General features: G+C 43.6%; 1 protein-coding gene across 1 annotated transcript in view; it reads left to right on the forward strand.

The window, feature by feature from the left end:
- Positions 1 to 17,434, forward strand: part of LOC117507484 (constitutive coactivator of PPAR-gamma-like protein 1 homolog) — a 75,106-nt gene that overhangs the window by 41,728 nt on the left and 15,944 nt on the right. The window contains exons 8-14 of the mRNA XM_034167360.1: positions 2,418 to 2,505; positions 2,585 to 2,806; positions 11,544 to 11,715; positions 11,826 to 12,075; positions 12,253 to 12,367; positions 13,620 to 13,829; positions 16,546 to 16,741. Coding sequence (XP_034023251.1) covers positions 2,418 to 2,505; positions 2,585 to 2,806; positions 11,544 to 11,715; positions 11,826 to 12,075; positions 12,253 to 12,367; positions 13,620 to 13,829; positions 16,546 to 16,741 — 1,253 coding nt within the window. The remainder of the gene's footprint in view (positions 1 to 2,417; positions 2,506 to 2,584; positions 2,807 to 11,543; positions 11,716 to 11,825; positions 12,076 to 12,252; positions 12,368 to 13,619; positions 13,830 to 16,545; positions 16,742 to 17,434) is intronic.

Raw genomic sequence — 17,434 nt, forward strand, 5'->3', positions numbered from 1 at the left:
CAGTCAGAAATATCTAATATTATAATCCGCTTGATTTTGGTCACTACGAGGTCTCTTAGATAATAAACCGACCCTTTTTTTTTTAACTATATGGATTTGAATGACATGCGATTACACCAATCATGCTTGAACCCTCGTGCGCATGCGTGAGTTTTTTCACGCGTGTCGGTGACGTCATTTCCCTGTGGGCAGGCCTTGAGTGAGATGTGGTCCCGCCCTCTTGGCTGAATTCCTTTGTTTCACACGCTGCTCGAGACGGCGCGCGTTGCTTTATCAAAATTTTTTCTGGACCTGTGAGGAATATCCGAGTGGACTCTATTCGAGAAATTAAGCTGGTTTTCTGTGAAAAGTTTAACGGCTGATGAGAGATTATGGGGTGTTTCTGTCGGTGTAAGGACTTCCCACGGAGCGGGACGTCCTGCAGCGCTTCCAGGCGCTGTCGTCGGCCTGTTTCGAGCTGAAAACATCCTAATTTAAGGCTTAATTCACCCAGGACATCGTGAGAGAACAGAGAAGATTCAGAAGAGGCCGGCATGAGGAATTTATGCAGACATTCCACTGTTTAAGGACATTTTTTTAATGAAAGACGTACGCGCAAATTCGCCGAGTCGTTTCCGTGACGACTCTGCAAATCTGTGTGCGCCGCGACAGGAAAAACACCTCCGTGTTGAAAACCATTTGTAGAATTCAGGCGGCTTTTAATGGCTTTCAACAAGTGAGTAACTGAGAAATTGTTTAACAGCTTGGGCATGTTCCAACTTGCCCGTTAAGATTTCCAACGGAGGTGTTTTTCCTGCCGGGACCCCCCGCGGTCGGGTCCAGCCCGACATGCGACTCTGCCCGCACGTTCTTTCATTACAAAATGACCGTTAACAATGGAATGTCCGAATAAACTCCTCATGCCGACTTCTTCTGAAAGTTCTCTGTTCTCTGACGACTTACTGCGTCAACAGAGCCTGAAATGTGGAAGTTTTCAACTTGAAACGGCGAGACGCTGCCGCCTCGAAGCACAGATCGCCGTCAGGCGCCGTGGACCGTCCTTAAAGCGACACTACCAGACCAAAATCTGTCATCAGCCGTTAAAATTTTTACAGAAAACCAGCTGAATTTATTGAATGGTGTCCACTCAGTTGTGCCTTACAGTTTTGAAAAATTTTTTATCAAACAAAGCAACAGTCTCTGAGCCATTCCTAAACAATGAAAAAAATCGACGAGCGGGTGGACGACTCCTCACTCAAAGACTGCCCACAGGCGAATGACGTAACCGACAGGCGTGAAAAAACTCTTGCATGCCCACGAGGGTTCAAGCATGTCTGATGTAATCACACGTGATTCAAATCCATATGGTTTTTGAAAAAAATAATAAGGTCGGATACTTTTCTAATAGACCTCGTAAGTCCGGTGGTGTTTGTTCTTCAGGCTCTGATTTCTCCACAAATAAATAAATATTTAAAAGTACCAGTAATCATTGCCCACTTTATAAAATCGCCCACTGTAATCTCTGGCTCTTCCATTTCCCTGACATACCAAAAACACAACTGTTGAATTTCTACCAGCTTCCCACTGTACTGATTGTGAAAACATGGAGCACTAGCACTTCAGGGTCAAATCCAACCTCATATGTGCCAATACATTTTTTTTTTATTTTTGTCATTGCGCCTTAGACCTTCTTTTGTAGTGTCTTCATTGTGCATGTTCATATTGTAATGACATTGAAAATATGATTAATCAACTTCCATCTAAATGGAATGCTTCAGAGATCTCAGTCTGCTCTTTGGAGTGTCAGACAGAACATACAGAGCTGTATTTTAATTTTGGGCCTATGAGGCAAAATTGGCAAGTCTGTTGCACCAACCCTTTTTGAAAAGTCAGCGATTTACTACTAAAAATATAAATACAACGCAATGCTAAAATACCCTTGGCTGTAAGAGCATAAAAGTAGGAATCAGAATGTGACCTGTTGACCTCTTAGAATAGGTCAAGGTTAGCCATCTTTGAACTTGTCCAAGGTCTGTGTTCCAAGAATGTTCCCTGTGACTTTGAAGACCCTAGCAGTAACAGCACTGGACTTAGGCTGAGCAGAGACAGATGAAAGGGTGGACGCAAGGTCTTCACAATACCCGATAGCCAAATTTAGGCCTCAGCTAAAAATTCAAAGCATCGCATGACCAGGATGTTCTCAGCATTTCACCTCTCCACCATAAATGTTGAAAATGCTTCAGTCACATCCTGAGATGGTCTACCTCTAGATCTTTTAGATTTCCATGTTCATGTACTAAAATGTTTTCAGATAATTTGGCATATGAAAGACTTCAGGTAAATGCAGATTAAAACAGTGTGTCAGCCACACTGTTTCATTTGCAGTGTACTGCCTGTCATGGGTGTTTAGCCAATTCAGACGTATGTTGTTGTTTTAGTCATGTGAGTGACCACGAAGGAGGATGGGAGAAAAATGGAGATCACTCTGAAAACACACCAGAGGAAAAACCGGTGGACCAAAGTAAAGTGAGTTGAATATCAGACTTAATTGGATCTATTCACCAAGTAACGTAACGTGATAATTCGTGTTCACGTCTGTCCTCAGGTGGACTTTACTGTAACATCTGGTGGAAACCAGGCGTCACAGGCTGGAGGTCTGAACAACATGGATGCCCAAATTCCATCCCTGCTTTCTATGCCCACGAGGAACCACATGGACATCACCATCCCACCTCTTCCTGCTGTGGCGCCTGAGGTGCTACGGGTAACAGAGCACAGACACAAGAAGGGCCTTATGTACCCTTACATATACCACGTTATCTCCAAGGTAAGCGATTGTTCCTCAGTACAGCTGAAAGGATTAGTGATGTTAGCAGTAACTTTGAGAATGCAAAGTAATCAATCAGTGCTCTAGTGGTCGAATAGCCTTTTGAGCCAAGCTCTATCTTATATCAGAACAAGTGGTCCAAAATGCACATTGAGGGAACCCACAGATTTGAGGCTTTGACATGAACGTGATCATATGATTTCGTAGATGTGATGTGTGAACAGGCCGGTTCCTGCAGATTGGTCAAGTGGTCAGTGCACTTTCTTCCAAAACAGAAGGTTCCCAGTTCAAGACTGCCTGTGCCCATTGTCCATGGAGTATGGAATTCCATCAGGAAGGGTGTCTGGTGTAAAACACCTGCCAAATCAACTTGCAAATCCATATGAAATCTGCTGTGGTGACCCTGAGCAGAAAGAGAGAAGCCGAAAGAACTTACAGATGTGTGAACAGATTGATAGAGGCATTCTACATCTTGACTGGGTGACAGGTCTGAATTTTAGTAGTTGTCCTTCTTTACCCACCCCAGATACATCAAACAAATTTCGGATCCGTGCCTACAGCAGTTGTTAGGTTACCATCTTGGAATGAAAGGTTTACGGGACAGACAGACGGACATCACGAGTGACGACTATACCCCTCTTGCCTGTTGGGGCTGAGGGGTAAAAACCATTTTTTGTGACCTAGATGAAAATCTTCATTAATCAAAGATTTTTATGCAGTTTTCCATGTTAAACATATGTTTAATTATGTTAACTATGCTTAATTAACAACTGTTAAAGCTTAAAATAGCCAGTGGTGGGCACTGCTCAGCTAATCCGATAACCGATAATTATCGAAGCTAATGTTTTTGTTAGCGGGTAGCTTTTCAGATAAGTTTTAAAACCATCATTGGACCAATTATTTTCCAATAAGTTTAGTTCCGATAACTTTTACACCACTAAAATTTATAATCCCTTTTGCTCTAAGTATTTTGCCGCAGTGGGGTAGTTAAGAGGAGCTGAGCTCAACTCTGCCCCAGCAGAAGGGGCCTGGCCGCCAGACTGCCACAAAAAAAATCATTACTCCTTAACAATGAGGCAGAGGTCTTGAAATGGAAAGCAGGTTTGACTTATGGTTTTGATTGATAAATTTATAAATCAAATTATTCCAGATAGAATAACTACATTAATGTACAAAATGAATATATAATACATATCTGTTAATTTTTAAATAATGCCCTAATTCTGAATATTTGAACATTAACACACAGATGCCCAAAGGGATTATGGGTAAACTTAGCCTCCACTCATGCTGATTGATTGGCTGATTAAGTCTATGTAAAAACCAACACAAGTGAATCAATGTACTGTGTGTGTTGGTGTTTACAAATAAATGTGCTTCTGTAAAATGTAATTTTTTTTTCATTTGTGCAAAAAAAAAGGCATTTGCTAAGCTGAAGTCTGTTAAATTGTGATTCAGGTCAACAACCATGTATAACTGGTGTCAAAATGCATAGAACACTGCCATCTACTGGAGACTGGTTATATCACAGTATTGTCGACCTGAATCACCTGGTTCACATGGCAGGATTTTAAAATTATTTGTAGGTTTCCAAAACCTGAGAGACCACACACGTGGTCATAAAAAAAAAAAATCATAGATCTGACTGGTTTGGTCGTACAGTGTGTGGTGTTCAGCCACACGGTAAATACAACACACCATGCACGAACAGATTTCATGCACGATCATTCCCAGGTCAAACAGGTAATCTCACAAAATCTCTCGAGATTAAACGTGTCTTCAGAGTAAACAAACTGAGATAGTTTGTGGACTATTTACAACAGAGAAAAAAAAAATTATAGAAAAAGAAAAGGCATTCTTTATAAGAGTGGAGAACTCTGGTCCTTCAACACTAATACTTTTGGAACAACTTCATCACTGCAGTTGCACTAATGTGATGTTTGATCCAAAAAATTAAAATAATGGATATTTGCCAATATTTAATTGGTGAGCTGCCAGTTCTGTAGGATTACAGGGAAACCCTGATTTTGTCTCATCGTCATTCCTGAGTGATACTTTTAGAGTTTTGAACCAGTGGTGTGCAGTTTTCCATGTTTCTTCTTATTTGCTTGTGATGGTTGGTAATAAATGTTGGTGATCACACATATTATAGTTAGCACGTTTTGTTGCTGCATGAGTCCAGTGCATAAGCCATCGGATGCTGACGCTCTGCCTAATGTCCAACTTGAAGTCTAGCACTTGCTGTATGCAAAGTGACTTGTAATATTTGCCTAGTCGTCCCTCGTGTTGTGAACCAAATCTGCTTATTGAAAAAAAAAAAAATGAGCCACTGTGCCTTATCAGACTTTAGAGGTCAGGAGAACAAAGTCACAGGTCCCCTTCTCCAACGACTTCTCATTCCCAGTGGGTATGTGTCACCCATGTTGAGCCTACCATTGATTGAATTATGGACAGCCCACACGCTGTCTGAAGGTCCTCATTCAGGTTTATTTTAGGTAACACAGAGTAGTTTTTGATGGGGTCACATCACATCAGTACAAAGTTTGAAATCAAGATATGAAAAACATCTAACAAATGGACCTTAGCACAGTTTCAGAAGAAGTCAGAGAATGCTCCAGTGTCTCCCTGAGTTATCGAACATGTTATTGTGAGTCCTCTGTACGCCATCATCTGGGTGTTTTTAGTGCATCTTCCTCATGACTAACAAGTGTCTTCCAACAGCTGCTGATCAGCATGTCTGCACTTCTTTCCATCTGCCTCAGTCAGTCTTACATGACCTTATCAGCTGTGCTAAATCATCATAATATAAAATGGCAACAATAATCTGACCGGAAAAGAATTTTAGCCTTGCCGCCAAGCGGAAAGAGGCTGTATCCCTTTGGCTCTCCGTGGCCATTTCTTCAAAAAGCAAGGATCAGATTCAGTCAGACTCACTGGATAACCTCAGTAGGTCATCCTCTCACAGAATCAGTCATGAGAAGGTCAAAGGTCAAATCGCATCGTCATTTGATACCCTCATGATGACCATATCTCAGGAAGAACATGAGTTTCTGAAACTCAAGTTTTCTGCACAGACTTCTTAAGGGCACATTTGCAGAAGCTCCCTTGCTCAAACTGGGTGTGTGTGTGTGTTTATATCCAAAAGTGACAAATTTCGGACCGAGTGTGTCCGCTCCATCACGTCGGCTGCTGTGTCTCTCTGTGCGGCTGCCGTCTTTCTCTCTCTGAATGGCATCAGTCTGAACAATCAGTGAAAAAAGCTCCTCCCAGCAGGGTGATGTCCGTCATTTGTTCTTCTGCTTTTCGTTGCTGATCTTGTGGTTATGACGCGCAGACTGAGAATTTCACTTTTTATTCAATTCTTTTTTCGGGAACACACAAGTCTTCACAAACATGGCGACTATGAGACCTGTTCAGCCTCCAGAACGCAAACAGAACAGCCATTTTCCACATCCGTTTGCAGTATTCACAGCGTGCCCTGCACAATCTGAAAGGTCCTTTACTCATAGGTCTAGTACATGTAGCAGACCTCTGACATATTTTATTTATTTATTTTTGATACTGTAAATTTTGTGGCTGTCAAAATAACACGTTATTATAATTAATTAATTATAGAACTTTCACAGAGGCAATTTTTTTTATTACTTAATTAATCATACCTTGTACTGTTGATTATTCTGTCCACAGCAGTTTTGTCAATATCAGTGTGTGGCCAGAAATGTATTTCTTAATAATGCCAGTGAAAAAATATATATATATGTGTGTGTGTGTGTGTGTGTATCACCTCGCTGTGGGGGAAGGAGCCTGAGCTTGTGCGGGAGGTTGAGAGATACCGACTAGAGATAGTCGGGCTCACCTACACGCACAGCTTGGGCTCTGGTACCCAACTCCTGGAGAGGGGCTGGGCGCTTCATTTTTCTGGTGTTGCCCACGGGGAGAGGCGGAGAGCTGGGGTCGCATTGCTTGTTGCTCCCCAGCTTAGTCGCCATGTGTTGGAGTTCACTCCAGTGAACGAGAGGGTCGCGTCCCTACGCCTTCGGGTCGGGGACAGGTCTCTCACCGTTGTCTTGGCCTACGGGCCGAGCAGCAGTGCAGAGTACCCCACTTTCCTGGAGTCCCTGGGAGGGGTACTAGATAGCGCTCCGCCTGGGGACTCCATTGTTCTCCTGGGGGATTTCAGCGCCCACGTGGGCGGCGACAGTGAGACCTGGAGGGGGGTGATCGGGAAGCACGGCCTCCCCGATCTGAACCCGAGTGGTGTTCAGTTGTTGGACTTCTGTGCTACTCACAGTTTGTCCATCACGAACACCATGTTCGAGCACAAGGGTGTCCATAAGTGCACGTGGCACCAGGACACCTTGAGCCGGAGGTCGATGATCGACTTTGTAGTCGTATCATCTGACCTTCTGCCACGTGTCTCGGACACTCGAGTGAAGAGAGGGCCAGAGCTGTCGACTGATCACCACCTGGTGGTGAGTTGGATCCGCTGGGAGGGGAGGAAGCCGGTCAGACCTGGCAGGCCCAAACGTATCGTGAGGGTCTGCTGGGAATGACTGGCGGAACCCTCTGTCAGCGCGGTCTTCAACTCCCACCTCCGGGAGAGCTTCTCCCAGATCCCGGGGGAGGTTGGAGACATGGAGTCCGAGTGGACCATGTTATCCACCTCCATTGTCGATGCGGCCACTCGTAGCTGTGGTCGCAAGATCTCTGGTGCCTGTTGCGGCGGCAATCCCCGAACCCGGTGGTGGACACTGGAAGTAAGGGATGCTGTCAAGCTGAAGGAGTCCTACTTATCTTTGTTGGTAGGTGGGGCCCCGGAGGCAGCTGACAGGTACTGGCAGGCCAAGCGTGCCGCAGCCCGTGCGGTCGCAGAGGCAAAAACTCGGGTCTGGGAGGAGTTCGGGGAGGCCATGGAGGAGGACTGTCGGTCGGCCTCGAAGAGATTCTGGCAAACCGTCCGGCGCCTCAGGAGGCGGAAGCAACTCTCCACCAGCACTGTTTACGGTGCGGGTGGGGAGCTGTTGACCCTGACTGGGGATGTTGTCGGGCGGTGGAAGGAATACTTCGAGGATCTCCTCAATCCCATCGTCACGTCTTCCGAAGAGGAACCAGAGACTGGGGACTCAGAGGCAGACTCATCCATTACCCAGGCCAAAGTCACCGAGGTGGTTAGAAAGCTCCTCGGTGGCAAGGCTCCTGGGGTGGATGAAATCCGTCCTGAGTACCTTAAGTCTCTGAATGTTGTGAGACTGTCTTGGCTGACACGCCTTTGCAACATCACGTGGTGATCGGGGACAGTGCCTCTGGATTGGCAGACCGGGGTGGTGGTCCCTCTGTTTAAGAAGGGGGACCGGAGGGTGTGTTCCAACTATAGGGGGATCACACTCCTCAGCCTCCCCGGTAAGGTCTATTCCAGAGTACTGTAGAGGAGAATTCGACCGATGGTCGAACCTCGGATTCAGGTGGAGCAGTGTGGTTTTCGTCCTGGTCGCGGCACACTGGACCAGCTCTACACGCTCCATCGGGTGCTCGAGGGTTCATGGGAGTTCGCCCAACCAGTCCACATGTGTTTTGTGGATCTGGCGAAGGCGTTCGACCGTGTCCCTCGAGGCACTCTGTGGGGGGTGCTCTGGGAGTACGGGGTCCGGGGTCCTTTGCTAAGCCTATCCGGTCCCTGTACGACCGCAGCAGGAGCTTGGTTCGCATTGCCGGTAGTAAGTCAAACCTGTTTCCAGTGCACGTTGGCCTCCGCCAGGGCTGCCCTTTGTCACCGGTTCTGTTCATTATTTTTATGGACAGAATTTTTAGGCGCAGCCAGGGTGTAGAGGGGGTCTGGTTTGGGAACCACAGAATCTCGTCTCTGCTGTTTGCGGACGATGTGGTTCTGTTGGCTTCATCAAATCAGGACCTTCAGCGTGCACTGGGGCGGTTTGCAGCCGAGTGTGAAGCGTCCGGGATGAAAAGCAGCACCTCCAAATCCGAGGCCATGGTTCTCGACCGGAAGAAGGTGCTTTGCCCTCTTCAGGTCGGTGGAGTGTCCTTGTCTCAAGTGGAGGAGTTTAAGTATCTCGGGGTCTTGTTCACGAATGAGGGATGGATGAAGTGTGAGATCGATAGATGGATCGGTGCAGCATCTGCAGTGATGCGGTCGCTGTATCGGACAGTTGTGGTGAAGAGAGAGCTGAGTAGGGGGGCAAAGCTCTCAATTTACCGATCGATCTACGTTCCAATCCTCACATGTGGTCATGAGATTTGGCTCATGACCGAAAGAACGAGATCGCGAGTACAAGCAGCCGAGATGAGTTTCCTCCGCAGGGTGGCTGGGCGCTCCCTTAGAGATAGGGTGAGGAGCTCGGTCACTCAGGACGAGCTTGGAGTCGAGCCGCTGCTCCTCCACGTCGAAAGGAGTCAGTTGAGGTGGCTCGGGCATCTTTTCCGGATGCCCCCTGGATGCCTCGCTGGAGAGGTGTTCCGGGCACGTCCCATTGGGAGGAGGCCCCGGGGAAGACCCAGGACACGCTGGAGGGACTACATCTCTCGGCTGGCTTGGGAAAGCCTTGGGGTTCCCCCTGGAGGAGCTGGGGGAGGTGTGTGTGGATTGGGAGGTCTGGGCGGCTTTGCTTGAGCTGGTGCCCCCGCGACCTGACTCCGAATAAAGCGGAAGAAAATGGATGGATGGATATATATATGTATGCATTTGTGTGTGTGTGTTAAATTTATATTACTTATATAAATAACTTATATTTATATAACTTTATATAAGTTATATAGATGTATAAATTTTTCATAAATAATGATTTCAGCACATTCACAGCACTGCGATCATCTCTTCAGATTGTTCTAAAACATAAAGGATTAAAAACAACTCCATTCATTGTTGCTGTTGTTGTGCCCCAGACATAAGTCAGACACCTGTTAATTACATTTCTTATAATTTCTTATGACCTAACTTGCTTCAATAACTACCATAGAAATATCAAAAGCAATATCTAAAGCAAGAGGGCTATTTGAGTATTAAGTAACTTTTGATGGAGTTTTGTGCTGAAATGCTCCTTAAGTGTTGATGATCATTAATTAAAGTCATTGACCTGTGTAAAAATCGTTTGATTTGAAAATTAAATGACCTTGAAACCATTACAATAATTATTCAAGGCATCATAATGTGCCAAGTCACTTTTTACCTACCATTTATACTTTAATGTTTGATGTTTTTATAAACAATTTTGAGTGTGTTCACAGACATTCTCCTGCTTTAAGCATTATTTATGACAAACAGCACACACACACACACACACACACACACAGAGTGGCACAGGATTACAGCTGTATTGCAGCAACAAACCCTGATATATAAAGTGACTGAGGTGTTAAAAATCTATTAAAATACATTTTTTAGTGCATCAGTGAATCGTGCTTAGTTTGTTCATAAAGTGTCTTTTTTGCAAAGTTCATAGATTGCACAGTTTTGTATGTTAAAACATATCTGGATTTGTTTTTAATGGGAGTGAAGTCTTTGAGCTCGCTGGTTTTGTGTTTTAGAGCCTCATGTTTATGTTTTATGTGTCTCACATATGTGTCTCTGAGTGTAGTTGTTTGTTTGCACACACACACACTTTTTTATTACGTGTGATTCATTTAGATAAATTAATTGCAAAGCTTGTAATTAATTAGTTATTTTTTTAAATCACCTGACAGCAAAAGTAAATTTACATATTTGCATTTTTTGACAGTTTTCAATAAATTTTCATATTTCAAAATGAAGGTGTTTATTTTACAACTGCAACCAGCACTTATTTTCATGATTGGTTCATCTGTTGTTTATTTTCTAAATATATTGACTTGTTGTTTGGGACTTAAAATCACTTAGTATGTTCACATGAAACTTGAAAAAAATCAGAGTATTGCCTTTGTTTGACAAAAGCTGGACTTTTAAAAGATGATGTTTTAGCTTGATTGAAATGGGACTGACTCAGATTTTTCAAAGTCAGACTAACACAGAGAGATAATACGATTGAATGTCGAATAACTCCTGTATGTATTCACTCGGTCACACTCATGTTGGCCTCGATTTTCTGCATATGCTCCACAATTTCCTCCCTGGGCTTTGACCGGGAAGTAGGAAGTAGGAGATCAAGATGATAACATGGTCACTCTCATTTGTAATATAATTAATACATTGAGCTGCAGCGTTGTCATCTCACCGTTTGCCATGTTTGTTGAACATTTGCCGCCATATAGTTTGTCCATGTCGTAATGGCCTAACCGGAACTGGCTGACAAGGCTAACGTGCAACCCGTCATACCAAAGTTGGATATACTTAAGACAGCAAATTGGTTCCCTCCTCTGTGTGTACACTGGGACAAGGACAGTAGTCAAAATCAGTAACCAAGCCGAGGTATAGCCCTAACTTGACTAAACTGTGCGTGTAAACATATTGAGTGTTTCCCAAAGCTCGAGATGACATCCTCAAACCTCTTGTTTTGTCCACAACCCAGATATACTCAACTTATTGTCAGAAAATTTGTGAATTTCTTTGAAATGACTGAAATCAATCATCAAAATAGTTGGTGAGTCATGGGATAATTAATTAATCATTGCAACAATAGTTAATTTATTTAAATAAAATTCAGTTTCTATGTGGAAAAATTGCATACGTTTGTCATAATTGCAGTTGTGTCACTCGTTAGCGAGTCCTGGTGTCACTTTGTAGCCGACAGGTAACCGTGTGTCTGTACAGGGAGAGATTAAGCTTTCTGTCACCATTGAAGATGAAGCAAACAAAGAGCTGCCATCAGCGGTACAGCTGTTCCGGCCTATCCGTCAGTATGTTTACGGAGTGCTGTTCAGCCTGGCTGAGGCCAGAAAGAAGGCTGACAGACTCGCCATGAGGAAGAACTGCCTCCCAGAATGTGAGTTTGCTCACTTTTGCCCCTCTGTGACAAATGATTTTTAATTTGACCCACATCCAGCGTGAGTGCTCAACTCTTCCTTGTATCTCGATGACGTTTGCTTGTTGCAGATCCACATGTCATGGTGAAGGAATGGGCTGCCTACAAAGGAAAGTCTCCACACACTCCTGAGCTGGTGGAGGCTCTGCCCTTTCGGGAGTGGACCTGTCCCAACCTGAAGAAGCTGTGGTTGGGAAAAGCTGTGGAGGACAAGAACCGCAGGATGAGGGCTTTCTTGGCGTGCATGCGCTCGGACACTCCAGCTATGCTGAACCCTGCCAACATCCCCACGCCCCTCCTGGTGCTCTGTTGTGTGCTGCGGTGAGTTGGCTTACTGATGTCTGACAGACCTCAGGATTGTTCTGGCTCGGGTTCTTTAAGTGGATCCAGTGTTTAAATATGTTGGAAAGGTCGCAGAATGAGGCATTTTTAAGGCACAGCATCACACGAGACCAGTTCCTGCTATTTGTAATATTAACCTTTTGTGTTTTGCTTCAGGTTTATGTTACATTGGCCAGGAGTAAGAATTTTGCGTCGTAGCGAACTTGACGCTTTCCTAGCCCAAGCACTTTCTCCTAAACTTTATGAGCCTGATCAGCTGCAGGAACTGAAGGTGATTGTTTCTTTTTTCTTGTAAATAAGTTTTATGAGGAGAGTCTGAGAATCAAATCATGAGATTTTGGTCACAATCTGTTTAAATAGCTCAGTCACCCATTTGGTTTAATGTCGCTTTCACACCTAATAATGAATTTCTTTGGTCCGGACAGGCGATTAAAAATGTCACAGTGTTACGCTTTTTCCTTGAATCAAGATTTCAATATCACATAAAGTGGGGAAAAAAGTCACATTCTCAGTATACAATAACCTGCCCAAAATGTTTATTATATATTTTGTAAAAGCTAGAGAGAAATAAATACTTCTAAATCTAAAAACGCCATTTTTCTAACCAGTTAACACCTCTTAAGTGATTTACAAGATATTTTATGGCTATGTAGCGTGCACACCCTAGAAACGGCCATCAACTGACAAAGACAACTGTCGCCATCATTTGTAACGAATGTGACTGTAGCATGACTTCTGTAATCCGTGACCCCCTAGCTTCCACAAAATTTTATTCCATTAATTTTTTCAGCAAAATTTTGAGTAAAATTTAACAGTCAAAAAATGTTTTTAACCCCTAAAATCATACCTGTTTGTTCCTGTTGGAGTGTGTACGCGAATCCAATAAGTGAAACTGATACATTCTGTGAAGGCAGCAACCATTATGGTGTGTTTGAGTTTAAATGCATGTTCATGCCTCCTAAACGGAGCTGAACTATCTGAGGAAACACCGTGATCGGATTGAAACTGGTCAAACAGGGTAGGTGTGAAAGCGGGTTTTAAGGGGGCTGCACAGTGTTTTGTTTGGACACTCCTCATATACTTAAGACAAAGCAACATGTCTGAAACGGTTTTCCACTGTTTGTACAAGCATGTTGTTGAAGGTCTGGTTTTACGCTGAAGTTGTGTTTTTGTAGCGCTAGGAGGGCTTCCTGTGTGGCTCTTTCAGCTTTGCTGTTGCTGAAGCTCCATTTTTGAGTGATTGGAATCTGATTTGCCCACTGTGGTCCCTGGAGTCTGTCTGTGTAGCTGTGTCAGCCTGTTGCCGTCTGTTCTCTGCCGTCTCTGTGTGTTGACTGGAATGGGTTGTGTTCCGCTGTGTTTTGGCAGCTGGAGTGAATGGCTCACTTCTGCCGCTCTCTGCTTGGCTTTGCACTTGGTTAATCTGGATGCTCATTTAGGTTGTTTGGGGAACTCGCAGCTATTAATTATTTCTTGTTTATCATGGAGACATTTTGAAAGTCTGAGTGATGTCTCTTCCACAGATCGACAGCTTGGATCCTCGAGGAGTTCAGCTGGCTGCTCTGTTCATGAGTGGAGTGGACATGGCTCTGTTTGCTAACGACGCTTGTGGCCAGCCTATTCCATGGGAACACTGCTGTCCATGGATGTACTTTGACGGCAAGCTGCTTCAGAGTAAACTCATCAGGGCCAGCAGAGAGAAAGCCCAACTCATCGACCTCTGTGATGGTCAGGTAGCTTTGACGCCGAAATGCAAGTCATCAAAGCATCAACAACAAAAAAAATATCCCGAACTGCCAGAGCAAACACATCACAGCTTATTGTCTGAAAAGAATGGTTTAACTCTTTGTATTGACAGGTCCATAAGTATTTGGACGGGGACATGATATTTGCTCGGCCATTTTCAGATCTCTCCAGAGATGTTCAGCCTGATTCAGGTCTGGGCTCTGGCTGGACCACTCAAGGACATTCACAGAGTTGTCCTGAAGCCACTCCTTTGATATCTTGGCTGTATGCTGAGGGTCATTGTCCTGCAGAAAGATGAACTGTCGTGCCAGTCTGAGGTCAAGTGTGCTCTGGAGCAGGTTTTCATCCGGGATGTCTTTGTACATTGCTGCATTCATCTTTCTCTCAGTCCTGACTAGTCTCCCAGTTGCTGCGGCTGAAAAACATCCCCACAGCATGATGCTGCCACCACCATGCCTCACTGTAGGGATGGTACCTGGTTTCCTCCAAACATGATGCCTGACATTCAGGCGAAAGAGTTCAATCTCTGTCTCATCAGACCAGAGAATTTTGTTTCTCATGGTCTGAGAGTCCTTCAGGTGCCTTTTGGCAAATGCCAGGTGGTCTGCCATGTGCCTTTTGCTAAAGAGTGGCTTCCGTCTGGCCACTCTACCATACAGGCCTGATTGGTGGTTTGCTGCAAAGATGGTTGTCCTTCTGGAAGGTTCTCCTCTTTCCACAGAGGAATGCTGGAGGTCTGACAGTGACCATCAGGTTCTTGGTCCCTTCTCCCTCTATCGCTCAGTTTAGACGGACGGCCAGCTCTAGGAAGAGTCCTGGTGGATCAGAACTTTTTTCCATTTACGGATGATGGAGGCCACTGTGCTCATTGGGACCTTCAAAGCAGCAGATATGTTTCTGTGCCCTTCCCCAGATTTGTGCCTTGAAACAGTCCTGTCTCAGAGGTCAACAGACAATTCCTTTGACTTCATGCTTGGTTTGTGCTCTCACATGCACTGTCAACTGTGGGACCTCATATGTAGACAGGCGTGTGCCTTTCCAAATCATGTACAATCAACTGAATTTTCCCCGGGTGGACTCCAGTTAAGCTGTAGAAACATCTCAAGGATGATCAGTGGAAACAGGATGCACCTGAGCTCAATTTTGAGCTTCATGGCAAAGGCTGTGAATACTTATGTATGTGTGATTTCTTAGTTTTCTAAAAAAAAAAAAACCAAACAAAACAAACCTAACTTATCTCATATTGTTATTATGGGGTATTGTGTGTAGAATTTTGAGGAAAGAAATCCATTTCATCCATTTTGGAATAAGGCTCTAACATAAAAAAATGGAGAAAAAGTCCAGCGCTGTGAATACTTTCTGGATGCACCGTATTACCACGGTCCAGAATCTTCATTCACAACCTCTGTTCCATTTGAGGTGAAGATTAAACCAAGCAGAGAAGATCTGCGCTAAAGGAGAAAAATGTCATCAGGGACATGAATGTAAACCTCTGCCAAAGGCCAAAACACTTCATCATGCAATTAGAGAAAAATAAAAAAATAAGAATAATCATAATAAAGATTCTTGAAACATTACATAGATTTTCAGGCCAGGCCCATCCTGTTTACAAATGTTTGCAAAGATCTCAAATGTTCCTAGGAGCTGCTGGATCTATACACCTAGTTTATGAAATGCAGCTCATCTTGTTACTTGACTCTCACCAGTTTGTTTGGGGTTTTTTTTTTTTCTTCACTTTTCATGTCAGCTGTCTTTAGCCATTCAGTTTGAGCTTCTCACGCTGACGTTCCTCTCACTTGTGATTGCTACAGTTATCATTCCTGGGTTGGCTGGCCAGCACCTATTTATTGGTATGGATTTGGAAGTCCCACAGATTCTTCACATTTTCCACCACAATTTCAAGGGACAGTAATCTAAAATCTGGGAATGTGTTGAATTCTTTTTATCATTTGAATCTGTTTGAACTCTGGCTGGGTCCTCTCCAGACGTCATGCCTGTGGGAGTTTGATTTCTGGATTTTTTTTTTTTTTTTTACCAATGAAAATGCAAAAGCTCTCAGGAATTAAATACATATTAAATAGTGGTCATTAGACCAAAATATTTTGCCTTGGTTTTTGTGTTAAAAAACAAACATAGTTGAAGAAAAGCTGAGGTGTTGCGGCAATCCCTCAGCTTTAATTGCTGTAAAAGTGAAAGAACATTCAGTTTACAGAAACTAAATGTTTTACTTTTTAAATTAACAACAAACCAGTGTTTCTGTCCACTCTGATTAAAATTAGGCACATTTCTTCATGGCAATCAGTGCTTCAAGCTCAGGACAGAATGTGAAAAGTTCCTTTTTTTTTTTTTTTAAACAAACCACAGAACCCTAATCTCTTCATGTTAAACAGTATGGTTTGGCTCCATTAGGTTGAGTATGAAAACTCTATTTTTGGATTTTTTTATTTTATTTTATTTTCAGGCTAAAGGAAGAAAACTGGGACTATATAACAGCCAGACAGGCTCCAAAATCCCTCTTCTGCACTTTAACAACAGCCAACCATGAAGAGAAACTCATACCCATGATCTCAAATACTTTTAGGGTCTTTCAGATATTTCCCTCAAAATGTGGCATTATTCAAGTTCATGTTGACTGTAAAATAAGCGTTACTGAATGAGAATGTGTGTTTGTCTCGCAGTGACTCTGATTTGCCTCTTCTTCAGACTGAGCTGGTTACCAAAGTGGAGAAGATGCGTCAGAGTATCCTGGAAGGTCTGAATTTCACTCGTCCACCTCATCCACCTCCCTTAATGCCTCCGCCACCACCACCTCAACCTTCTCACGGGATGCCTTTCTACCCTCCGGCTGGACCTTTTTACCCTCCGCCCTCTATGATGCCACCTCAAGGAAGAGGCAGAGGTGTGCCAGTTAGGCTGAGCGACAGACTCACTGCTTTGAAATGAGTTGTGCATAAACACACTATTTGGCCTTCAGCCTAATGTTAAAGTCAGCCGTTAACTTCCTTCCAACAGTTAAACCTGTAAAGACATTTCTTAAGACAAATAAGAATATTTCCAAAGATGGTTCACAGGGTTCTAGCGAGAAACATTTTAGTGCCGGGTAAATCACATGATTGTGACTCATGGCCGGATGTCCGGGGGCCCCTGGCAGGGGTCAAGGGGGCAAAGCCCCCTGAAGCTATAGGGTTTTATACCTCTATAACGTTATTGGCAAGCCCTGTTTTAACTCATTTTGAGTGGGTTTAGATGCATTGAAAGAAAGAATAATAGACCAAAAAAAAGACATTTATGTTGTAATATGTGTAATATCAAAGTTCTTTTTTATATGTTTCTGTCAAAGTCTAAGTTAATAAAATTAATAACATTGAAAAAGTTAAAAAGACATTGATATTTGATGGGTATATAGCATTTGCTCTCTTCATCAAAAATGACACACTGTACCTTTTAATCCTGTGAAACAGGCAGAATTCTTATGTCGTGACAGTTTTTTTTCCAACATGTTTGAGTGGGATAGCATTATTATTCTTATTTTAAATTGCCTTGTTTGAACAAGAGCTGAACCTGGACTGATTTGATTGTCAGTTTTTCACTT

The sequence above is a fragment of the Thalassophryne amazonica genome, chromosome 3 (genome assembly GCF_902500255.1).
Source record: "Thalassophryne amazonica chromosome 3, fThaAma1.1, whole genome shotgun sequence".
NCBI lineage: Eukaryota > Metazoa > Chordata > Actinopteri > Batrachoidiformes > Batrachoididae > Thalassophryne > Thalassophryne amazonica.